At 41.9% G+C, this 26744-nt stretch overlaps 1 protein-coding gene across 4 annotated transcripts in view; it reads right to left on the bottom strand.

Moving 5' to 3' along the window:
- The window catches only part of SCEL (sciellin), a 116981-nt gene that overhangs the window by 73995 nt on the left and 16242 nt on the right, over nucleotides 1–26744 (bottom strand). For all 4 annotated transcript variants that reach the window (XM_044285241.1, XM_044285242.1, XM_044285243.1 and 1 more), the window contains exons 2-5: nucleotides 6578–6624; nucleotides 5400–5526; nucleotides 5256–5318; nucleotides 3708–3776 (exon numbers count right to left, since the gene is read on the bottom strand). In XM_044285241.1, coding sequence (XP_044141176.1) covers nucleotides 3708–3776; nucleotides 5256–5318; nucleotides 5400–5526; nucleotides 6578–6605 — 287 coding nt within the window. In that variant the 5' untranslated portion in view covers nucleotides 6606–6624. The remainder of the gene's footprint in view (nucleotides 1–3707; nucleotides 3777–5255; nucleotides 5319–5399; nucleotides 5527–6577; nucleotides 6625–26744) is intronic.

Genomic DNA, 26744 nt, shown 5'->3' with positions numbered 1-26744 from the left:
CCTGAAGCAGGAGCTACTTGGGAACAGCTGTTCAATAAAGGTGCAGAGTGTCAGACCCCTGCAGATCAGATATTTATGGATCATCCTGAGGATAGGCCACCCATTTACTAATCTTGAACAGCCCCTTTAGGTGCACTGAAGGAGGAGCTTTACTGTGAGGTTCTCTCTGCTTTGAGCTGCTTCGAATCCCCTCCCCACTGCTCTGAGTGACAGCTCATCCAACCAGGAGACCACTACAAGTTCCTCACACCAGAAGTCAGGGGTTGTAAACCAACTCAAACCAGAAAGTAATTTGCAGTAAAGCATAGACACGTAGCTGTGGTTCACCTGATTAAAATGCAGTTTTTCTTTTAAGGATCTGAGGCTCCGTTCCTGAGTTATGATAGTTTTTCTTAAAGGGAACCTGTCACCAAAAAAACGCTTACTAAGCTGTTAATAGTACCTTATAGTGCTGCATAGTAGTTTCCTAATGCACTTTTTCATCGTTTAGCCGCATCTAGCCTCCTTGAGAAATCGATGTTTTGTTCAGCCGCTGCCCCCTGCTTCAAGTCAGGTTTGAAGTCAAGGGGGCAGCGGTCTAGGCGTCTCCAATCCTGCTCTCCCCGCCTCCCGCCGCCTTTATTGACACGCCGGATCTCAGTGCCGGGACCGCGCTCCCAGCCCGCATGCGCAGTAAAGGGCTGCTGTAGCGCGATCCCGGCTCCGGCTCGTACACTCAGCCAGCTTCAGTTTCGCTACTGCGCATGTGCCCGCCAGCCTTACATACTAGTGCAGTTACAGAAGATGCCGGGCGCATGCGCAGTAGCGAAACTGAAGCCGGCTGAGTGTAAGAGCCGGAGCCGGGATCGCGCTACAGCAGCCCTTTACAGCGCATGCGGGCTGGGAGCGCGGTCCCGGCACTGAGATCCGGCGTGTCAATAAAGGCGGCGGGAGGCGGGGAGAGCAGGATTGGAGACGCCTAGGCCGCTGCCCCCTTGACTTCAAACCTGACTTGAAGCAGGGGGCAGCGGCTGAATAAAACATTGATTTCTCAAGGAGGCTAGATGCGGCTAAACGATGAAAAAGTGCAATAGGAAACTACTATGCAGCACTATAAGGTACTATTAACAGCTTAGTAAGCGATTTTTTGGTGACAGGTTCCCTTTAAAATGCAAATTAGGCCTTTAGTGCAATGAGGGCATAACCAATCTCCATTCATGTCTGTGGCCAGCCTGTCCCTGACAAGGTAAGGCAGTGACAAAGCAGCAAGAGAGGGACCAACCATAGAAAGGAGTGAAGCTTGGGTGCAACAAGAGCAATGGTGACCCCCTCATTGAACACTCATTGCACTCATTTTTTATGGAAACCTTTGAGAAGACTTACTCACGTTATTGAAATGTGCCATTCGTTCTAAGCAGGTCTGGGTTGAATGTCTGCTCTACATATCTCTAACATCATGAAATACCATGTTTTACAAGAAATATAAAGATACTAGAAACTGGGTATTGTCCACACCCATTACAGTTACAGCAGATGACATAGAAGAATGGAATGCTAATCTTATAGTACTGTAACTTGAGATATTAATAAAGTTACGTTAATTATTAATTATTAGTAAGAAAATGACAAAAACATGCACTCCAGTTGGGTCATATACTGTATGGTTACATCTGACACATTTCTTAGTGAAATACATAAAGAAACTTAGCATTACTTCCTATCAATATATCATGCTACTGTATTAAGAGAGAAAATAGATATGTGAATAACTTCAAATATCAGATTATTTCTTACAAGGCTTTCTTTATTCTTTCTGCAGCTATATTTTAGAAATCATTACTGAAATGGAGCTATATGAAAGTGGTTCTACATAAATAATTCACAGTTGACATTAATATATGCATAAGCTCAAGTGTGTAGCTCCATGTAAATTGTGCTTGGTGGTCACATCGCTTAATTAATATTGGGGAATACTTGTTCACGATGAGGACTATCAAAAACCTCCTGCTGCTTTCTCATGGTCAAAGAGTAGGAAGCTGTAATGTTTCTGCAATTTACAGACTGGGTAATGTCTGAACTTGATCATCTAGCCATCCAGCGTTTATTTCTCTATTAGGTTTTATGAGGCCATAATAGACCCTTATTTCATGTTTGTGTTATGGCCACAACAAACGTGGACCCCTGTGATTCTACTGATTTGAGTTCAGTAGAGTGGTTCAGGACTTAGGACAGTAAGGCCGCTTTCAGATGAGCAAGTTGCAAACTGCGGACTCGCTGCGTGAATATAAGACAGCTCCCGTCCTGAACTTCCAGCACTGTCGAGGTCGCATAGCATTATATTGATTTATGATGCTATGTAACCCTTAGGGGTCTGGAATGTATTGTATAACACTGACATAATACGGTCAGTGGTATCCACTACATTTCAGAACTGTAAGGGTCAAATAGAATCATAAATCAATATAATGCTATGTGAGTGGAGGTTTAGGGCGGGAGCTGTCTTATGCCTTATTCACATGTCACTGTTTTGCTCAGTGATTTCCATCAGTGATTTTGAGCCAAAACCAGGTGCGGCTCTAAACACAGAACAGGTGCAGATCTTTCTCTTATACCTTATGTCTCCGGAGGCTTCAATCCTGGTTTTGGCTCACAATCACAAATGGAAATCACTGACCAATACACTGTCATGTGAATGAGGCTTTATACTCACGCAGTGAGTCTGCAGTATGCAACCCGCTTGTCTGAAAGCGGACAAATAGTAATACTGGAAAATATGGTCTCAAATTAAACTGTTACTCAGAACCCAGCAGAAAGCTGACAATACTCTGCCTTGGGTCTAATGATAGTAGGTGGACTGTAGGTTAGACAGCCAAAACTAGATCAACTAGGCTACTGTTCTAAGTTTACTCTATTTTCTGCATCAGAAATCTAGCAAACAAATTTTTAACTTGTCACCAGAAAATGCAATGTAATCTGCAGGCAGCAGTTTATAGAGCAGGAGGAGATGAGCAGATTGATATATAGTTTTATGGGAAAAGATTCCACAAAAAATGTCATTAAAACATTTAATTCTCTGCAGTTTCTGAGTTCAGTTGTACACGGTGGAGGTGTTATTAGTAAATGAGAGAATTCTGTGTGTGTATACAGGGATAGCTGTCAGTCAATGATAGGTGTTCACGGGGGGGGTTTTATCTGTGATTGATAGCATTCTCTGTCTTTAATAAGAGATAGCTGTCAGTCCGATAAGACAGACCCTGTGTACAACTGAGCTCAGAAAGAGTAGAGGTATAAATGATTACATTTTTTCCCCACAAAACGATAGTATAATCTGCTCCGTGCCTCCTGCTCTATAACCTGCTGCCTACATTTTGTGATAACAGGTCCTCTTTAACTACTCAACTAAACCACGCTGTCTTATATAGTGTATAGCATGGTACAAACATCTTTTCTGTATAGTGCAAGTCAATAATAAATTGATGTATGCAAAAATCATGTTGCAACTTATGTTAATGAGTTTAGAACAATGTAAAATATCATCCCAAAATGGATTTAAAAAAAAAAAAAAAAAAACAGCCCCACAAGGAGGTCCTGGATTGAATGGGGAATCCTAGTAAACAGGACCTGCTCATCAAACGTCTCTTATTGGGCTTCAAGGAGATTTTATTATTATTATTAATCTCTTAAATTTTTTTTGGGAAATCATACCGATATAACATAAAATCAGATACCTGTCTAAAGCATCATCCGACTTGAATCTGTTGTGTATAGGCTGCTTCTTTTCATCTTTTTCAGTGCCGCTGTAATACAACATAGACCACTCATGTTCAAGTTATTATAAAACATGCAAATCTACAGAGTATTACACTGGTTTCCCAAAACAGCTGACCCAGTTGAGACTTCTACCATTTCAACATTGCACATACTGGTATATGTACAATAGGCGCATGAAAGACTGACAGCGGACATTCAGTATCAAAGTTATTTTCCTCCTTCTACTATTTATTTCTTTAAATATGCAATTATCTGCAAGTGATATGTCTTCTCCAAGATCAATCTGGAAATCAACCGCAATGTTAGGGTACTTTCACACTAGTGTTTTTCTTTTCCGGCATACAGTTCCGTCCCAGGGGCTCTATACCGGAAAATGCATTCTGAATGGAGAGCCGGATGAAACCGGAAAGACGAATCCGGCATTTCAATGCATTTTTCTGACTGATCAGGCATTTTTAAGACTGATCAGGATCCTGATCAGTCTTACTAATGCCATCAGTTGGCATATGTTTTGCCGGCGACGGAACTGCTTGCCGGATCACTCTGCCGCAAGTGCAAAAGTAGCCTTAGCTTATAGCAAATACAAAAGGCCCAGTACGATCTAGCATAGTGCAGCTAACCATTACTTTCATCTACTACCAGAAGCTGAAGCCTGTTTGGGAATTAGGAATGCATTACAAGTAGCCCTGTGCAGAGACCATCCAACAGCCCAATAACAAAAGTGACAGAATGGCTAAGACAACTAATGTGCCTATGGGTTGGAGCCTTCACCAAACAGCCTCAATTGGTGTATTTTTCCTTAAATTCAAAGAAATATATTTGATCACAAGTGAATGCAATGGAAGTGGATACAGTGGATAAAGGTTATGCACTTGTGTAGACAAAACTGACCCTTTGTTCCATAGTTTCTACTTATATTACATTCTAAATATATAAATTATTTTAAAACCAAATACTGTAGTTTTCTCTTAAATTTGCTTTAATATCAGGAGTAGTATAGAAATTCCAGCAGTAAAGCCACAATACAATGGAGGAGATTTATGAAACTATCTAAAAGAAAAACTGTTTTTATTGCCCATAGCAGCCAATCACAGAACAGCTTTCATTTCTCATAGTGCTCTTGGAAAATGGAAGCTGTGCTGTGATTGGTTGCAACAGGCAACAAAGACAGTTTTGCTATAAAATAGTTTCATAAATTTATCAAAACTGGCCTTTATCAAGACTGGCATTCCCTTACACCAGTATTGATCCCTGTGCGCAGATGCATCTCTAGCAGTCTGAAATTCGAAGCTCGCTAGTTGCTGGCACAGACTTCAGCTATTACTAGAGTATAGTTATAGTAAATCTGGTGGGCCAAGCAAAGCCCTGCCACTCCCGCTAAGCATGCCCCTTTTCCTTGCCACTGTTCAAAAGTGGCAAGAAGATCTAAAAGTTGAAAATGACTATGCAAATATGGTGTGCACCATAATTAGTGACTTTTTTATGCCAGTGTGTCTAATTATTACCTGTCCAAGTTGTCCTGTGATTTATATCGGCTCAGGACACTTTTCCCAAAGTTTTCGTCTCTACTGTAAAAAATATAAAAGCAGAATGTTCACACAAACACAAAAATGGAAACTCAAAAATGGTGGCCAGGGGTGTCTTATTACATCTTTTCCTCTTCCTCTTCTGGTCGGTTTTTGATCCAGCTATTGTCGGTTAGCAGGGTCCTTCTCTTGTTTGTCTCCTGTATCACATTCTGCCTGTTCATCGATCCCAGAGTATTGCTTTTGCCATCTATTTAGTGGGACAAAAACAAGATAAATAAATTGCCTATTAAAACCTCTCATATGGTCATGGGTTACCTATTTCTTTTACATAACATGTAATTTTGGAAAGGTCTTAAAGTGGCATTGTACTTCGTGTGACATATCAAAATCTTTGTTTGGTGGGAGTGCGAGCGCTGAGACCCACTGATTGCTAGAACGAGGAGAGAGAAGTGCTTATATTGCGTTCTGAATCTCCTCACTGCCGGAGACAGAATTGGGACAGACCCGTAGACTTTCTGTGGAATCCATCTACTGCAGTGAGGAGAGAGATGCAGGCACTTCTGTATCCTCATTCTAGCAGCCCCACCGATCAAAACTTGTTGCTTGGAGATTTCAAAAGTTTTCTCAACGTACAGGGAAACTTTAAAAGGTTTACCCAATGGAATATTTTAAATAAGGAAAAATGACAAAGTATTACTCACCTAACCAATCCTCCTTCACTGCCTTTCCTACTGTTATCGGGTCCTAACTGATCTCTGCTTCCTGGTCGAGACTTGGCAGAAAATCCCCATTCAGCCAATCACTGACTAAGGTGAGTATCTGCCACAGCCAGTGATTGGTTGAGCAGGCTTCTCCTGCCATGTCCTATATCAAGCCTGGACCAGGAAGCGGAGACCAGCAGGGAGTCAGTAAGCCTCAAAACCCCTTTTAAGGCTTTGTTCACAAATGTGCCATGGATTCTATTCATAATCAAAGTCATTGCAGTGTGCTGGATTTTTACTTATGATGGGGTCTGTCCGGTGTTCCATCAGGTTTTTATTGCTTTTACAGCAAGTACATTATGTTAGGCTGTTCTTGTCAGAAGTTATTGGATCCCAGAATGAAATATTGAATGTAGATGTGAACATAGCCTTAGTCCTATTATATAACATCATGTTGATATAATCACCCTATATGTATTAGTTATATTGATAGAGGCTCAATATAATTCCGAAGTTCTCTGTCTATTCGTAAGACAAGTTTTAGGCCATATAATGTTTAATTTATTTTCTTTTGCACACTATGCAGATAAATATTACCATTTCCAGGTTTGCTATAAGTAGACATCTTTTCTGGTCTTTCAAACCTGGAAAATATAAAACAAAAGAGTGTCATTGGACAATAATATATACTAAGAGTCAATTGTGATAAATGCCACTGACTAGAATCCTGAAAATCTGTGTACTTGTAATCTGTATATTTTCCCTTTTTTATGTTTCAGTAAGACCTATAGTACAATAATTGAGCAATGGGTGAAAAGGACCCACCTAATCAGGTAATAATGGTGTGACCTACAGTAACCAAACCTGCTCTAGCTAAAAATACTCAAAATAAAAAAGGTGCACTTTTGGTGGGTTTTGAACTAATTGTGGTCTGTGGGTGACGCACTGTTATGGGGGATCTGTGGGTGGCACTGTTATGGGGGATCTGTGGGTGACACTTATGGGGGATCTGTGGGTGACACTTATGGGGGATCTGTGGGTGACACTTATGGGGGATCTGTGGGTGACACTTATGGGGGATCTGTGGGTGACACTTATGGGGGATCTGTGGGTGACACTTATGGGGGATCTGTGGGTGACACTTATGGGGGATCTGTGGGTGACACTTATGGGGGATCTGTGGGTGACACTTATGGGGGATCTGTGGGTGACACTTATGGGGGATCTGTGGGTGACACTTATGGGGGATCTGTGGGTGACACTTATGGGGGATCTGTGGGTGACACTTATGGGGGATCTGTGGGTGACACTTATGGGGGATCTGTGGGTGACACTTATGGGGGATCCTCTCTGGATGGCACTGTTATGAGGATGAGGATCTGTGAATGACAGTTATGGGGGGATCTGTGGATGACACATATATAGCATCTTATGCTGTCATCCACAGATCCCCTCCATAAGTGTCCCTGTAGTGAATGACCCTCAATACAGGGGGTGGGGGTCGCATCTGCTTTAATGACAGCGGGGCCCGTGCAGTGACTATTCTACTACACGGGCCCCGCTTACTGTATAATCATATCTCTCTAATAGTTAATTGTTCTATGCATGTAATCGCATAATGAGCGCTAATGAGCGCTGTGTATTACCGTACTTAAAACTAGCAGCGCTCGCCGTTCGGAGCAGAGAGGAGGCAGGAGGCAGGCCGGGAGGACGGGCGCTTGCAACGTGAGTCATACGTCACGCGCCTGCGCCGTCTGCTTCATTCATAAGTGGGCGGTGCAGGCGCGTGACGTATGACTCACGCTGCAAGTGCCCGTCCTCCCGGCCTGCCTCCTGCCTCCTCTCTGCTCCGAACGGCGAGCGCTGCTAGTTTTAAGTACGGTAATACACAGGGCTCATTAGCGCTCATTATGCGATTACATGCATAGAACAATTAACCATTAGAGAGATATGATTATACAGTAAGCGGGGCCCGTGTAGTAGAATAGTCACTGCACGGGCCCCGCTGTCATTATTAATGCAGATGCCGCCCCCAGCCCCTCCTCCCTCACAGCTGATACACCCGCCGCACGGCATCGCGGCGGGTGTATCATTGAAAACTGGGCAAAATAAGCTACATTCGCCGTATAAGACGCACTGCTATTTTCCCCCCACTTTTGGGGGGAAAAAAGTGCGTCTTATACGGCGAAAAATACGGTATTTGGATTATTTAAAAGTAACGATTGATGACTGCTAAATACTAGGGTTCTACATAGTTCTAGAAACAGCACCATACCTGTCCATTAAAAGTATTTTTACATACTTTTCAGTCATCTTGCCCATGATATCTGTCCCCGCCAGTTGTAGCTACCCTGTCATGGGCATGGCAAATAACTCGTCACTCAGTCTCGCCTGGTCAATCACTGGTCCCGACAGCTTAGGCAATCCAAAGGTTCGGTTGGTTGGCCAATCAGAGGTCTGAGGCAGTGGACTAATCCAGGAGCTAATGGTGTGGCCCATTTTAAGTGCTCAGCATTCTAGGGGAATCAGCTCCCGATGTGCATATTGTGTGGTGTTTACTCTGTTCTTTGACCTGGCATTTCCTTGACTACTCTACTTGATTAACCCTTCTGGTTCTGAATTGTGTTCGACTTTGGACCTCTACTTCCCCTTTGCCTTCTGGTTTTTTTAAATTGTTGTTTCCTCCTGGTTATGACCCGGCTCTGACGCTGTTTTGGATTTTGTTTGGCTCTGACAATTAATTTTCTGATACCTAAGTTTGAACCCTGGCATTGTTAGATTACTCTCGTCACTTCTTTGCTCCACCAGTCAGAAACTACTCTGTAGACACAACCTGAGGAGTTACACCATAAAAATCCAGATCCTTGTAACCAGGGTTGCAACTAGTCTTTCTGCTGCCTGTAATAGCGCCCCCCCTTCCCAATGCCAATTTCTTAACCTAACCTCTTCCCTTCAACCCATGGCCCTTCCGCTGCCCCCTCTTGCCTCTACCTGGTGCTGCCTGAGGAGATCGCCTCACCTAGCCTCACTGGTGGTGTAACCCTGACTTAGGGCTCATGCACACGAAAGTATGTATTTTGCGGGCCGCAAAAAATACGGATGACGTCGGTGTGAATTCCATATTTTGCGGAACAGGACAGCTGCCCCCTAATAGAACAGTCCTATCCTTGTCCATAATGTGCATGAGTCCTTAGATCCTGCTTAACAGTGTGAGTAGCTAGCATGAAATTCTGACAGGTTCCCTCATTACAGTGAACAGTTTTTCCCCAAAAATTCTGCTGTATTTTTTAGAAAGCTTGTTTTCAAAAAGAGCTACGTGTGGGGAGAAGTGTCCACTGAGCTCTGATGGGTTAGATTCACTGGTCTCTATATATATGAAATTAGGAAAAGATCTGTCATCCAAAGCCAGGCGGGGAGAAGCCAGAGGGGAACCACCCAGTGGAGACCGCCTCAAGCCCAGATCTTTTTGCACATTTTGGAGCATTTCTGGGTAAAACAGTTCCCTGTAATGAGAAAGGCTGTCAGTAATCAAGAGCAGCATGATTTTGCTGACATGTTGCCTTTAAAGGTGCTTATGCAGAGGTTTCAATAGTAAAAGCATAAACAGTGTTCTTTAGTAGATGATACAGTCTTTTAACTTTGGAGAACATAATGGTGGATTAAATGAAGATGAGTCAGATCCGCACCTCTGTAAAATATGTAGATACACTCAGTGAAACTGGCGGGTTTTGTAGTCACTCCTACATTGCATCTTGCCAAATATTTGGTTTGATTGATTGAGTCAGTTGACACAAGGAAGTATCAGCAGTATTAAAATACTTGTTTCTAATGACAGGACTATACACAGGTAATCACTGGCATAGTACAATGCATTGAAAGCAGGCGATCATACCACATATTTCAGCACAGACTCTTTAAAATGTACCTGTTGTTTCAAGTGACTTTTAAGAATAAGCTGTCGTGTGTGTACCTGACGAAAAGTGTACATCTGGCCATTATATGACTCATATGCTGCATTGGTTTCTAGATCTGTCAGTATTCCCTGAGCTAGTAGGTAAAGACTAGCTGCTATGATATCCCCCTACACAGCACACGGAGAAGAGGAGATCTTGGTCCCCTATCTCTTTGTATCCCACCCTCACAAGCAGTAGCATGGAGAACATTATACAGCAGTACTGAGCAGTAGGGATGGCCTTGGGGTTCGCCCGGCGGTCGTTTCGTGGTGAAATTTGCGTGTTCGCGATTCACCAAACATGCGAACATATGGAGAAATTCGCGCCCGCCATATTCTTTTACATTATGACGAACTTTGACCCATGACACATCCATCAGGTGGTACAGGACAAACAATTGAGACATTTCAGCACATGGACATACCCTATAAATAAACCTGATCTGGCCGCCATTTTGCATTCAGTGTTTTGCCAGTGTAGGGAGAGGTTGCTGTGTGGAGCAGGGACAGGGTGTTAGTGACACCAAACGCTAGCTAATAGGGCCACAAAAGTCATTTTAAGCACTAGTATAGGTGTGCTATCAATATGTGTGATACACAGAGGGGTGCGATATACTTATAATATACTTTTATAATGAGTCAAAAACACATGGATCTATATAGTGATCACCTGGAAGTCAGGAGCCTAGGGGCAAGGGGCTTACTAGGGCCATTTTTATATAGGGTAAGGTTCCGGACGGGGTCGCTCTTATCAGGGTGGGTGCTCTGTGGTTAGGCTATTAGGGACAGACTAGCACCCCCCTGTAGGGCAATATCAGGGACAGTTCTTTGCCCATCCTGTCCTTCAATACCACATCATCATCTAGCCCAGGGATAGATGTTTTTTGATTTCCCTCTGGGATTCATGGAAGTGCACTGGAACCCCCCAGATTGTGGTAGGACATATGGTTTCTGATTTGGTGCCGCCGAGCACCTGATTTAGTGCCGCCGAGCACTTGTTATTGCCTACCACATCTATGCTTTTTGCTTAACTTTAATAATTTAATTTATTTAAATTTTGAGGGATATCTTTTCTATTCACACGTCCGCAAAATGGGTCCGCATCCGTTCCACAATTTTGTGGAACGGGTGCAGACCCATACATTTACAATGGGGCCAGAATATGCTGTCCGCATCCGCATTGGCGGATCCACATCTGCATTTGCAAATCCGAACTTCCGCATCTGTGCTTCCGTTTCTGCAAAAAAATAGAACATGTCCTATTCTTGTCCGCAATTGCAGACAAGATTAGGCATTTTCTATTATAGTGCCGGCGATGTGCAGTCCACAAATTGCGGAATGCACATTGCTGGTGTCCATGTTTTGCGGATCCTCAAAACACTTACGGACGTGTGAATGGACCCTCATAGTAACATTATTAAAGGTTACGTTTTATCTTTATGTATATTCTAGTGGAGTGCCTTCCTTGTACAATATTATAATATACTTTCTATGTTAGACAGTATATTATAGTGCATTTGTATTGTGCGGCAGTTGTGTGCGGTTCTGCTGCGATACTGCAGGTATATTGACGGACAAGCGTTATTGGAACAAATAATTTCTACTGGTGTGATATACCAGTCGTCCCACAAAAAAACTAATTAAAGCGGGGTGTTATATACCAATATACTTTCTTTATAGTGCATTGGGTACTGTATAGTGCATTTGCGCATGCGCGTACGTGAACATTATATTGCCGATATTTCGCATTGAAAAAAAATAATGAATGGAGATTGCAAATTCGAATAATACATCTGGTATGTCACTGTCCATGTTGTGGGACTATCTGTGCACTTTTAGTAATTATTTCTTGGCTGCAAATATGAGCTAAAGGTTTTTCAGGTTCGCCTGCCATTAAAATGAATGGGACCCGCTGCGAACTTGCAGTTCGCGAACATTTGATCTCGTTCGCGAACCGTCCCGGCAGATGTTCGTCCATCACTACTGAGCAGTGTAGCTGTCAAACCAGCACTGGGATGAGATAGAGAACTTACTACAGCTTGCATGTCTGTGCATCTGTCTCTCTTCACTCTTCCCCCTCCCATTTCCATAGATATCTATGGGTAGCATGCAACCTAATCCCCTCAGTGAGTTTATAACCCATCTCCTCGCTCAACACGGATTTTAGCTGTTACTTGAGAGTGAACGATTACTTTAGGAGATGGGAGAGAATTTAGCTGGTACGTGGCTGATAAGTTGAGAAAGAAGATTACAAGTTTACAATTTTACTATATTGTACTATTGCTTTATTGTCACAACCAGACATCTGAGAAGCTCTGACAGATGCCTTTCAGAACCTCCTCCTTGAGCTTTCTTTGTTTTGGTTTTCAGTTCCTCATCTCGTTTGCCTCTCTCAGCTGTCTTGTAGTTGGACTGATTGCATCCCTTTAAATCCCTCCCCATAGTGCATCAGTTTGCGGTTTATACAACTTCCTGGAGTGTGTGTGCATGCTGATCCTATTTCCCAGTCTTCTACAAGATAAGTGTTGTATGTTCATTTTATGTTTGCTGGATCCCAGATGACCCTGACTCCCTCCGTGTCTAGTGTAGGGAGCCGGTGGTTGTGTCCCCTCACTATTGTAGGGTGTTCAGGTGTAATATAGTCGAGGTACGAGGATATGCGATCATCCACCATTGGGGTGTTCGCATAGGCTGAGCAGTCAGGGAGAGTGCCAGGTCTTATGCAGGGTTCTCCCTTTTGTTCCTTAGTTTTGGATCCAGTTAGTCATATATTCATTTTGCATGGTCTTGTTTCCTGTACACATTCCGTGACATTTATGCAAAGTTAGCCGAAAGTGCAGTGCCTATTATAGTACTGATGGTAGTTAAAACTAATGCTAGCTAAATATATGTTATACAAATAGGAATATTTTTGTAGGCCAGTCGGGTTAGTAGTGAAACATTATTTCAGGCTTCATATTTAGACCGTTAGTGGCTATTGTGTTGCATTGAAATGTCCAATATGCCTCCAATATGCAGTATATCTTTGACATTGCCACCCCCCCAAAGGTTTTTTTGATTTTTTTCCATACCAATCACTTGCAGCCCCATTAGTGAACCTTTGAGTGCCTGTAAAAAATGTTTGGATACACTTGATATGTTCCTATTTGTTTTTGGATTAGTGATGTCATTAAGACGTTCTAAAATTCGGGTTTTTAGTTTTCGTGATGTGCAACCTATAGGATCATGTAAATGAAAAATTTAGTATTGCAATTGATATAATTCCTAAATGTGAAAGATGCAGTGTCATCTGCGTTTGAAAACTGTTTACTCAATACTACATGTCCTCATGTACGGCAAGGATGTAAACCAGTGTGAAGCCGGTACTTTGTAGCCAAGTAGCCTTGAGTGTTTTTATGGACTGGCATAAACTGGGTAATAAGATTTGTCCTATCGATGGGGGTCTCCTATAAATAACATCACATCCCTGTTGTATCAGTCCCATTACCGTAGCATCATCTTCCAAGATGGGCAAGTATTTATGAACAATATCTTTAATCTGATTGAACTGATTGCTATATTGGAGAATAAGCAACGGTTCACTTTTAAATCTTGTTGTTTGCTTTTTTATTGATATTTTTATTAACAAGGCGGTTATTGTAATGAGCTGTAACTTCACAATGGGGTGGAGACGCAGTCTTCTGCTTTGGGCATCTCCTTCGCCCTGGCTGTGAGCGGTCTGCTCTGATTGGATCGCGCTCACAGCAAGGGAGAAGGAGACGCCCACAGCAGAAGACTGCGTATCTGCCCCGCTGCAAAGTTACAGCTCATTACAATATAACGCGCCATAATATCGGGGGACCACAGCTGACAAACGGTGGGGGGTTTGAAAAAAATATAAATACCCATGGCATCAGTAGGGGCCACCCTACAAGGTAATACCATAATTAGCCTATGTCAAAACTGATAAAAAGGTCCTCTTTAAAGCAATCCCCATAGGCGAATTAACGAATGTTAAGCGCAACTGCTCTGATCCTAACCATTATGAGGAGGCAAAAATACTGACCCTGAAATACTGAAAAATATCAATAATAAAGCAAAGTTGCAAACAACAAGATTTAAAAGTAAACAGTTGCTTATTCTCCAATACAGCAATCAGTTCAATCAGATTAAGGCTCCATTCAGACGTTCGCAAATGGGTCCACATCTGTTCTGCGATATCGGGAACGGGTGCAGACCCATTCATTCTCAATGGGGCAGAATAGGCAGTTTTATTAGGGGTGCCGCAATTTGCGGATCCGCAATACACCACGGACGTGTGAATGGACCCTAAAGATATTGTTCATAAATTCTTGCCCATCTTGGAAGATGATGCTATGGTAAAGGGACTGATACAACAGGGATATGATGTTATTTTTAGGAGACCTCCAGTTTATGCCAGTCCATAAAAACACATAAGGCTACTTGGCTACAAAGTACAGGCTTTTATAGATGTGGTTCACATCCTTGCCGTACATGCGGACGTAGTATTAGAGCTGTACCTCCATTTTCACCCCGGCAGCTCCCCTGACTTGAGCATCGGAGAAGTTCATGCTCCGATGCTCTCCTTTGCCCTACGCTAAATTGCGCAGGGCAAAGGCATTTTGGGGAGATCCGGTGACGTACCAGGGCTCTCCATGGGGCTGCCAGGAAGCCCGGTGATGTCACCGGAACTGATGGGCAGGATTTAGCGCTGCCCTAGCCAGTAAAAACGGCTAGAGCAGCGCTAAAGCCCGCCCATCAGAGCCGGTGACATCACCGAACACACTGCTGGGCGGAAGTTTCCGCCCGGCAGTTTGTTATTGAAAACAAAAGAGACCTTGCATGAGATGCTCCGATGCTAGCCTCAGGGGAGCTGCCTGGGTGAAAATAAGGGTATGTCCGGGTTCAGCTCTGAACCTGGACAACCCCTTTAAGTAAACAGTTTTCAAACGCAGATGACACTGCGGAGGGGGGGAATGTCTAGCATCTACTGCATAATAGGGAGGCATATTGGATATTTTAATGAAACACAATAGCCACTAACGATCTAAATATGAAGCGTGAAATAATGTATCACTACTAACCCAACTGGCCTACAAAAATAAAATATATGTTCACAACACACAATTTAATTTTGGAATGTATCTTGTCAAAAATTTATGGGGCATAGATGAATTGCTGTACAATGTCATGGAATTCAATATAGTGGCCCTGATATGCTTATGTGCCTCAGTGGACCCTGCCCGAGTCAGAGAAATAATGTCATTTCCCAAAGCTATGCATGTTTATATATGCTCATGTAATATTCCCGTTTATAAAGGGCAATTTCCTTTTTATACTGAGTTGTGGATGTTTGGATTTGCTTTATCAAAGTTTAACTGGGTGTCAGATGTTCTATTGCACATTTATTTTATTTTATATGACATTGTTTTTATGTGCGAACAGCAGGGGTTAAATGCAAGGAATGGCTGATATCACAACCACCTGTGTGGTAATGGCAATTCCAACCTGGTTGGTGGAGCCATTTTCATTCCAGGTATATAAGAGTACTATACTTGCATTTGACCCATACTATGATTAAGATCTGATAGATCGAAACGCGTTGGTGCGTTACTGCTGTACATGTGAAGAATTGTATTCTTTTAAATTTATGGAATGAAGATTGAAGACTTTTATTCATCTCAGTGCTGGACATTTTTCATTGTTTTCCTGAATTATACTACGGACTGGACCTGGTCCTTGCACGAGAGGTAATATTGGGGGGGGGGCTGGCTTACTTTTTTGACCTTCACAGCGTAATAATAGACAGTTCTACATCGACAGCAAAACCGACACATTAATTTAAAACTTTATTGGATTAGTTATTTTATTAGAATTTCTATAAAGACTAAATCATGATATTTTCGGGGGATTCATGGGGAATTGCAACTATTGACATTGATTTTTTTGGCTGCCTTTGTACAGCAAAGTCGATACTGATTTATTGTGTTTTAATCGTTTAGTATGGCAAAATCACTGTGACCTCTCTGCAAAACGATATTTCCTTCTTGTAGGTTCTATTGAATAATTTGTACTGTATATAACCATACTACATTATGTAAAGCATGAAATATGTACATATATATATATATACATATATATATATATATATATATACAGACGTGGACAAAATTGTTGGTACCCTTTGGTCAATGAAAGAAAAAGTCACAATGGTCACAGAAATAACTTTAATCTGACAAAAGTAATAATAAATTAAAATTCTATAAATGTTAACCAATGAAAGTCAGACATTGTTTTTCAACCATGCTTCAACAGAATTATGTAAAAAAATAAACTCATGAAACAGGCATGGACAAAAATGATGGTACCCCTAGAAAACACAGAACATAATGTGACCAAAGGGACATGTTAATTCAAGGTGTGTCCACTAATTAGCATCACAGGTGTCTACAACCTTGTAATCAGCCATTGGGCCTATATATATGGCTCCAGGTAATCACTGTGTTGTTTGGTGATATGGTGTGTACCACACTCGACATGGACCAGAGGAAGCAAAGGAAAGAGCTGTCTCAAGAGATCAGAAAGAAAATTATAGACAAGCATGTTAAAGGTAAAGGCTATAAGACCATCTCCAAGCAACTAGATGTTCCTGTGAGTACAGTTGCACATATTATTCATAAGTTTAAGATCCATGGGACTGTAGCCAACCTCCCTGGACGTGGCCGCAGGAGGAAAATTGATGACAAATCTAAGAGACGGATAATCCGAATGGTAACAAAAGAGCCTAGAAAGACTTCTAAAGAGATTCAAGGTGAACTTCATGCTCAAGGAACATCAGTGTCAGATCGCACCATCCGTCGTTGTTTGAGCCAAAGTGGACTACATGGGAGACGACCAAGGAGGACACCATTGTTGAAAACGAATCATAAAAAAGCAAGACTGGAATATGCCAAACTACATGTTGACAAGCCACAAAGCTTCTGGGAGAATGTCCTGTGGACAGATGAGACAAAAATCGAAGTTTTTGCCAAGGCACATCAGCTGTATGTTCACAGACGAAAAAATGAAGCATATCAAGAAAAGAACACTGTCCCTACTGTGAAACATGGAGGAGGCTCTGTTATGTTCTGGGGCTGCTTTGCTGCGTCTGGCACAGGGTGTCTTGAATCTGTGCAGGGTACAATGAAATCTCAAGACTATCAAGGAATTCTAGAGAGAAATGTACTAGCCAGTGTCAGAAAGCTTGGTCTCAGTCGCAGGTCATGGGTCTTGCAACAGGACAATGACCCAAAACACACCGCTAAAAACACCCAAGAATGGCTAAGAGGAAAAAATTGGACTATTCTAAAGTGGCCTTCTATGAGCCCTGACCTCAATCCTATTGAGCATCTTTGGAAGGAGCTGAAACATGCAGTCTGGAAAAGGCACCCTTCAAACCGGACACAACTGGAGCAGTTTGCTCATGAGGAGTGGGCCAAAATACCTGCTGAGAGGTGCAGATGTCTCATTGACAGTTACAGGAAGCGTTTGATTGCAGTGATTGCCTCAAAAGGTTGCGCAACAAAATATTAAGTTAGGGGTACCATCATTTTTGTCCATGCCTGTTTCATGAGTTTATTTTTTTACATAATTCTGTTGAAGCATGGTTGAAAAACAATGTCTGACTTTCATTGGTTAACATTTATAGAATTTTAATTTATTATTACTTTTGTCAGATTAAAGTTATTTCTGTGACCATTGTGACTTTTTCTTTCATTGACCAAAGGGTACCAACAATTTTGTCCACGTCTGTATATACTGCCTGTCCCAAAAAAAAGTCGCCACCTGTATTTAACTAAGCAAATAGTTATGAGCCTCCTATTGGATAATTACTGCATGGGCGATTATCTTTCATCTGGCAACAAGTTATTTAACCCCAACTGGTGCAATGAGTTGCTTCTCATTTCTTAAACAACCATGTCGAAAGACACATCTCGTGGTCGTGGAAAAGATGTTAGTCTGTTTGAGAAGGGTCAAATCATTGGCATGCATCAAGCAGAGAAAACATCTAAGGAGATTGCAGAAACTACTAAAATTGGGTTAAGAACTGTTCAACGCATTATTAAAAACTGGAAGGATAGCGAGGACCCATCATATTCGAGGAAGAAATATGGCGGGAAAAAAATCCTGAATGATCGTGATCGGCGATTACTTAAACGTTTGGTGATAATCAAATCGAAGAAAAACAACAGTAGAACTCGGGGCTATGTTTAATAGTGAAAGTAAGAGCATTTCCACACGCACAATGCGAAGGGAACTCAAGGGATTGGGACTGAACAGCTGTGTAGCCGTAAGAAAACCACTAATCAGTGAGGCAAACCAGAAAAAAGGCTTCAATTTTCTCTGGAGCAATGGAAGAAGGTGATGTGGTCTGAGTCCAGATTTACCCTGTTTCAGAGTGATGGGCGCATCAGGGTAAGAAGAGAGGTAGATGAAGTGATGCACCCATCATGCCTAGTGCCTACTGTACAAGCCTGTGGGGGCAGTGCTATCATCTGGGGTTGCAACCGTTGGTCAGGTCTAGGTTCAGCAACAGTATGTGCTCCAAGAATGAGGTCAACTGACTACCTGAACATACTGAAGGACCAGGTTATTCCATCAATGGATTTGTTCTTCCTTGATGGCACAGGCATATTCCAAGATGACAATGCCAGGATTCATCGGGCTCAAATTGTGAAAGAGTGGCTCAGGGAGCATGAGACATCATTTTCGGTCCAGACATTAACCCCGTTGAGAATCTTTGGGATGTGCTGGAGAAGGCTTTGAGCAGCAGTCAGACTCTACCATCATCAATGCAAGATCTTGGTGAAAAATTAACACTGGATGGAAATAAATCTTGTGACATTGCAGAAGCTTATCGAAACAATGCCACGGCGAATGCGTGCCGTAATCAAAGCTAAAGGCTTTTTTTGGTGGCAACTTTTTTTTTGGACAGGCAGTATATATATATATAGTGAATAAAATGTCAAATTTTATAAGCAGAATAACTGGGCAGTCCAGCAATTCTGCAGCCCTATGCTTAGGCCTTTGTTGCCTTCCTCTATATTGCATCCTAATAATAACATAGTTTCAGCCTATATCATCCTAAAACAGCATATCTTCAGGTGCATGTTATCAAATGGAGAGGATCATGTATTAACCCCTTCCTGGCCAAGTAATTTTCCTTTTTTGCATTTTTGTTTTTCACTCCCTGCCTTCCCTGAGCCATAACATTTTTATTTTTCATTTCACATAGACATATGAGGGTTTTTTTTTTTTTTTTTTGCACCATTTAATATTGCATACAAGGCAGTGGGAAGCTGGAAAAAAAATCAAATGGGGTGGAATTGGAAAAACGCTATTCAGCAATAGTTTTGTAGTTTTTTTCTTGTATTTTAATAGTTAAAAAAAAAACCTTTGGAAAAAAACATTTTTTGCATCACCATATTCTGACCTCAATTGTCTATGGATTTGTTTGAGTGCTCATTTTTGTCGGGTGATCTACCATTTTGGAGCGTGTGTGACTTTCATCACGGATGCGGACCCATTTACCTGAATTGGTGCACTGCCGAACGGAAGCATGGATCGGAAGCCCACGGAAGCACTACGGAGTGCTTCCATGGTGTTTCTGTCCGTGCCTCAGCACAGCAAAAAAATAGAATGCGTGCGGACGAATCACGGACCCATTCAAGTTTAAGTCTCATTCCATCCCGGCCGCCGCACGGATGTTTCCGGTGCATTGGGGACCGCAAATTGTGGTTCCCAATGCGGCCGTGCGCATGAGGCCTTATGCTGTTATGCTTTCAATACCGGAAAAAAGTGTTTCCATTCAGACCTCATATGTTCTGAATGGAAAGAGATCTGTTCAGGACGAATCAGTATTTCTTCAGTTCCGGCAGCATTCTGTTTTGCGACCAGACACATAAAAATGGGGAAAAAAGGATCCAGCACTGAAAACAATGTAAGTCACTGGTGACTGATCAGTTTTTTTAGGAGCCTAAAAAACCGGATCCATCACCCATTCACTTTCAAAGTATTTAGTGACGGATCCGTTTTGATTTCACACAACTGCATCCTAATGGTACGGATGCATCCTGATGTGCAAAATCAAAACGGATCCATTTAATTCAGGCATTGAGATCCTCTGCCGGATCTCAATACCGGAATTAACAATGCAGGCGTAAAAGTAGCCTATGAACATTTTGCAATAATCATCTGTTTATTTATTTTTTCCATCACAGCGTTCAATGTATGGGATAAATCTGTTCATACTTTAGTAGTTCAGGTGTTTTGAGAAACAGCTGTGCAAATTATCTTACAGTAATTTTTTTATTGTTTATTTATCTTTAGTTTACTTTCACACTGGCGCTTTGGCTTTCCGTTTGTGAGATCCGTTCAGAGCTCTCACAAGCGGTCCAAAATGGATCAGTTTGCATTCTAATGCATTCTAAATTGAAAAGGATCCGCTCAGAATGCATCAGATCAGTCTCCATTCCGCTTTGGAGACGGACACCAAAATGATGCCTGCAGCGTTTTGGTGTCCGTCTGATTAAACTGAGCCAAAACGTCCGTCCTGGCACACAATGTAAGTCAATGGGGATCTGTTTTCACTGACACAATCTGGCACAATAGAAAACAGATCCGTCCTCCATTGACTTTTAATGGTGTTCAAGATGGATCCATCTTGGCTATGTTAAAGATAATACAAATGGATCAGTTCTGAATGGATGCAGACGGCAGTATTATCTGAACAGATCCGTCCATGACGGATCCGCACAAAACACGATTGTGAAAGTAGCCTTATTTGTATTATGGGTGATTTGTTTTTTTCTTTTTACTTTTTTATATTTTTAAAAACTTTTTTAAACTAATTTTACACTAATATTAAGTCCCCTTAAGGGATCCTCTTAAAGGACTTGAACATGAAAGACTTGAACATGAAATTGCTTCTCCCATAGACTGCAATGAATTACCATTGCAGTCTATAGGAGGTTGGTAGCCCGAGATCCTTCCTAATGCTCAAACAACAAATAAATGGCTCCCTTCATCTCAATGCGGGAGATCCGTTCAGGCCCCAGGAACACAGCACTCTATGGAAAAACATGCTCAGAGCCACGTTATTGCCAATCACATACATTAGCTTGGGTGTCTGCTGTATAAAAGAGCAGTCACCTGGCAGCTATGGCACTCCCTCCTCCCCAACAGCAGGGACCATCTTTTAAGGGAATCTGTCAGCTCCAAAACACCCCACCCCAAACTAGAGTAAACGGTGAATAGTGTGACACCGTGTCCAGTTATGCAATTTTCTATCTACATATTCATTGGCATACCAACACCATGCTCCAACAATTGAGCAGTAAAATCCATTAAGAGGACTCCTATGCTCACGCACATAATAGAGAGGACTCAAAGAAGAGTCCTCTCAATGCATTTTACTGCTGGTTTGTGGGAGCTTAGCATCAGAATGCAAGCGAGTACGAAGACAGTATGAAGGGTGCCACTCTGCTCAACCTCTCACTCCTGTTCTGGCAGGCCAGTCCCACCAGACTTCTCTGGTCCCTTGTGGTGGGCCCAGCCATCAGAGTTACCTAACCTATCTTCCCGTGCAGGCCACAGCCTGTCCCTTGCCAGCACTGCCTCTCTTTCCAGGACATAAGGAGCGCAAGTGCTCTCCCCGGCTCTTAAAGGGCCAGCACGCACACCCTAATTCACACCAACCAATACCTGGCCACTTTTGCATGCTTAAGGCACCTTTGCCTATGATTAGGTTCCTTGCTTGCTAGTTCCTGCAAAGGTGTACTGTATTTGTTTGTCCGCCCATATACAGACTTCTGCACATTTCCTGGATATTGATCCTCAGCTGCCTGACCTGACCTTCGACTGTTTATTGGATTGCTTGTACTCTGCCTGCTCTGTCCTCAGCTTTTCTCTGATTATGGTTTTGCCTGATCCCCTGCATTAGTGTCTCTGACCCCTATGGGTCAGCTGTCAATCACACAGAGACTACTCCTGGAGGTAGCAGCTTGGTCGTTCTCCTGCAGCAAAACTTCAAACCAGACACAATTTACTTCAAATTGATCAAATATAGAGCATGGCTTTAATACTGTAAATTTGGTATATGTTACGTCTTTTTTTAAACCATGCTCATTGCTCTAGACACATTATAAAATAGTTGAGCTAGGCATAAAATGTGTCCAAAACACATAATTTTGATGAAATATGCAAAATCTCCTCCAATGGGTTTTGTTAGATATCATGGCTTCACCAGTCCCTGTAAAGGAGTATTCACTATTCAAGATAGCAAGCATATATTCAATAAGGATTATGATATTTTTTTTTTACTACTTAAGATAAAGTGACTACTTAAAGGGCTTCTGTCAGCCCAAACCGTTTTTTTTTTTTGGGGGGTTAATAATAATCCCTACACTGCGAGCTCCCTATACATAAGCTAAATATTCATTTTGGTTCTGTAGATTTTGTTAAAAAGCTATTTTTATAATATGTAAATTACCTTGCTACCAGCAAGTAGGGCGGCTACTTGCTGGTAGCAGCCGCATCCTCCTCTCATAATGACGCCCCCTCTGCTGTGTGATTGACAGGGCCAGGGAACGGGATCGTTCTCTGCTGGCCCTGTTTGAATTCAAAATATCGCGCCTGCGCCGTACCTGTCTTTAATCCAGCGGTCATGGTCCATATCGGAACTAATGACAAAGTTAGGGGTAGGTGGAGAGTCCTTAAAAATGATTTCAGGGATTTAGGTCAAAAGCTTAGGGCAAGGACCTCAAAGGTAGTATTTTCCAAAATACTACCTGTACCACGGGCCATACAAGAAAGGCAGCAGGAGATTAGAAAGATTAACAAGTGGCTCAAGAACTGGTGTAGGAAGGAGGGGTTTGGGTTCCTGGAGAACTGGGCTGACTTCTCTATCGGCTACAGGCTCTATCGTAGGGACGGGCTGCACCTCAATGGGGAAGGGACAGCTGTGTTGGGGAAGAAGATGGCTAGAAGGTTGGAGGAGTGTTTAAACTAGGGACTGGGGGAGGGTAATTATGTTATAGGAGGGGAAGATAGAGACCGGGGGCAAGGCAGTGGGACTGGGGGAGGAATGGAAGGAGGGACTAGAACAGTCCAGAAGGAAAGGTGTAGGGTAAAAAATATACATAAACCTCTCAAATGTATGTATACTAATGCCAGAAGCCTGACTAATACAACTGGGGAACTGTAATTAGTGATGTGTGAGGAGGACTATGACATAGTGGGAATAACTGAGACATGGCTGAATGATAGCTATGACTGGGCAGCTAATGTACAGGGTTACAGTCTGTTTAGAAAGGATCGTCAAAACCAGAGAGGGGGAGGTGTCTGCCTTTATGTAAAGTCTTGTCTAAAGTGAGGGACCCATCACTCTGGGTAGAGATACATGGAGCTAAAAACAATATTAAATTACTAATAGGAGTTTACTATAAACCACCTAATATACCAGAGTCCACAGAAAATCTACTACTAAATGAGATAGACAAGGCGGCAAATCATAATGAGGTGGTTATTATGGGGGACTTCAACTACCCAGATATAGACTGGGAAACTGAAACTTGTATATCTCATAAAGGAAACAGGTTCTTGGCAATAACCAAAGACAATTACCTCTCCCAACTGGTTCAAGACCGACTAGAGGGACGGCCATACTGGACTTTGTATTAACCAATAGGCCTGACAGAACAACAGACGTGCAGGTTGGGGGACACCTGGGAAATAGTGACCATAAAGTAATAACCTTCCAATTATCATTCAAAAGAGCGTTTCTACAGGGAGGAACAAAAATACTAAACTTCAAAAAAGCTAAAATTAGCCAACTAAGAGAGGCCATAGTCCTAACTAAATGGGATAAAGTCCTCACAAATAAAAATACAGCCACAAAATGGGATATCTTTGAAAGCATCCTAAAATCTCAATTGGGAGAGGTACATACACCGTATGGGAATAAAAGGTTAAGGAACAAAAAGAAACCAATGTGGACAGAACTGTAAAGAAAGCAATAAATGACAAAAAGAAAGCATATAAAACACTAAAACAGGAGGGTAGCACGGAAGCAAGGAAAAAAATAGAACATGTAAAAAACAAATAAAAGCGGCCAAACTAGAGACCAAGAGATTAATTGCCAAAGAGAGTAAAACTAACCCTAAAATGTTCTTCAATTATATAAATGTTAAAAAGTATAAATCTGAAGGTGTCGGTCCTTTAAAGAGTAATGAGGGGGGAGTGGCAGAGAGCGACGAGGAGAAAGCAAAGCTGTTAAATATTTTTTTCTCCAATGTATTCACTGAGGAAAATAAACTGTCAGATGAAATGCTGAATGTTGAAATAAATTCCCCATTAAAAGTGTCCTGTCTGACCCAGGAAGAAGTACAACAGCGACTTAAAAAGATTAAAATAGACAAATCGCCAGGACCGGATGGCATACACCCCTGTATCCTAAGGGAATTAAGTAATGTCATAGCCAGACCCTTATTTAGTCCTACCACTTTACAAATCATTAGTCAGACCACACACATGGAGTACTGTGTACAGTTCTGGGCTCCAGTGAACACTGCAGACATAGCAGAGCTGGATAGGGTCCAGAGGAGGGCAACTAAAGTAATAACTGGAATGTGGTAACTACAGTACCCTGAAGAATTAGGGTTATTCACTTTAGAAAAAAGACGACTGAGGGGAGATCTAATTGCTATGTATAAGTATATCAGAGGTCGGTACAGAGATCTCTTCCATCATCTGTTTATCCCCAGGACTGTGACTGTGACGAGGGGACATCCTCTGCGTCTGGAGGAAAGAAGGTTTGTACACAAACATAGAAGAGGATTCTTTACGGTAAGAGCAGTGAGACTATGGAACTCTCTGCCTGAGGAGGTGGTGATGGTGAGTACAATAAAGGAATTCAAGAGGGGCCTGGATGTATTTCTGGAGTGTAATAATATTACAGGCTATAGCTACTAGAGAGGGATCGTTGATCCGGGGAGTTATTCTGATTGCCTGATTGGAGTCGGGAAGGAATCTTTTATTCCCCTAAAGTGAGGCTTCTACCTCACAGTTTTTTTTTGCCTTCCTCTGGATCAACTTGCAGGATAACAGGCCGAACTGGATGGACAAATGTCTATTTTTGGCCTTATGTACTATGTTACTATGTTACCATATAGAATACAAGGATTAACAAATTTACTAAAAGCATTTACATAATTGAGGAAATTAATCAATATAAAAAAAAAAGCTATTAAAAAAACAAAACAAAATGATTCTCTGTAGATTTTAGGAAGGACACATACAGCCTGTACCCCAGAACTTCTGCCACCTTGGAGACCTTCATGTCCAGGTTGGTTCTTTTCTCATTTGCATTATATTTTTTCTCACTATTCTTTATCGTGTTCTTGACCCAACTGCATAGACTGTTGATATTGTGTTAGTTTGGTTGCATTTGTTTACTCTGCCTCTACTATTATATTCTCAAAATGTTTTAACAGAAATACACCAGCACAATATGTGAATTAAAGATGCAATTGAGGATTTTTATTCCAGAGCGGCTGTGTCTGTAACATTTTGCCCTCAATGCACATTCACAGTAGTGTGGATATACTTTTCTTTAGCGCTTCTCATGCTGTCTCCTGTCTTCCTCTGCAGCAATAGTTAGGGTTAAGGTTAGGGGCCGAAACATCACAGACATAGCCGTTCTTGAATAAAATTACCTAATTACATCTTTAATTCACATATTGTGCTGGAATTTGTTATCTACTAGAAGAATGCAGTGGGAACCTTACTCCATGTACAACATTTTTGCAATATTCCACTAGGTAATTAATTTAATAGAAATACAGTTAAAACAATCACAACCAAACCAGGAGAATTGGTCATGAGCTGAAAGAGGCATCCACACTGCACCGATTGCTCACTTGGAAATGAGGACAGGTAAGTATAGCAATAACTATTGTGGGAGTCCCATAGACTAAAGGGAAAAGTACAGTGTGCATACACTGCCGCATCTCCTATACGTTTCTATGATAGGGTTCAGGTGGGGTCTAGGTCCCAAGGCCACCATGTTCATTATGCACATTTAAATTTTAGCCAGGCACTTATCAATGGTTTACCAAGTAGGACTGAGCTGAACACCCACATACCTGATTTTAGAAATGAGAGGAGTGAGGAGTGTGGATAGATTAACTATCCATTGAAAATTATCAACTATTTACCTGTAGGAACTGGGCTGGACACACACAAGCCTGATCTCAGATATTAGAGACTTCAGGCTAGGAATACACGAGGAAGAATGTTCATAGCATATCCCATTTAAATGATCAATAAGTAATTGATAAGTACATTAACACCATCATAGGATATATCAAGAAGTTACATTAAATAGATTTTCCATTATACACGCTGTTGCACAATCTGAACAGATGAGGATAGCTATCACAGTGCTCATGGCATCTGTGTAACGCCTTGTATGCGCCACAAACATTGACGCTATACAGACAAACCTGTAGGCCTCCATATACAGCATGCTTTATTTATATATATATATATATACAGAGAGAGGACCTTGTGTTCCTAAAATCCAAGTACCGAATTTAGAGGAAACTGGAGAGAGATTTGTGAACATGGGTAAATGCTTGGGGTCAAGGGCGTAGCTATAGGGGGTGCAGAGGTAGCAGGAGCCTGAGGGGGTCCAAAGTCCCTTTTGTCGCGTAAGAAGATACAGGTATTATACTTCTGGCATGCAGGTCAAGTTACACTTCTGGCTGGAGGGAA

This window comes from Bufo gargarizans, chromosome 3, assembly GCF_014858855.1.
Source record: "Bufo gargarizans isolate SCDJY-AF-19 chromosome 3, ASM1485885v1, whole genome shotgun sequence".
Classification (NCBI taxonomy): Eukaryota; Metazoa; Chordata; class Amphibia; order Anura; family Bufonidae; genus Bufo; species Bufo gargarizans.
The sequence above is the reverse complement of the archived record's forward strand: the minus strand, read 5'-3'. Positions and strand labels throughout refer to the sequence as shown.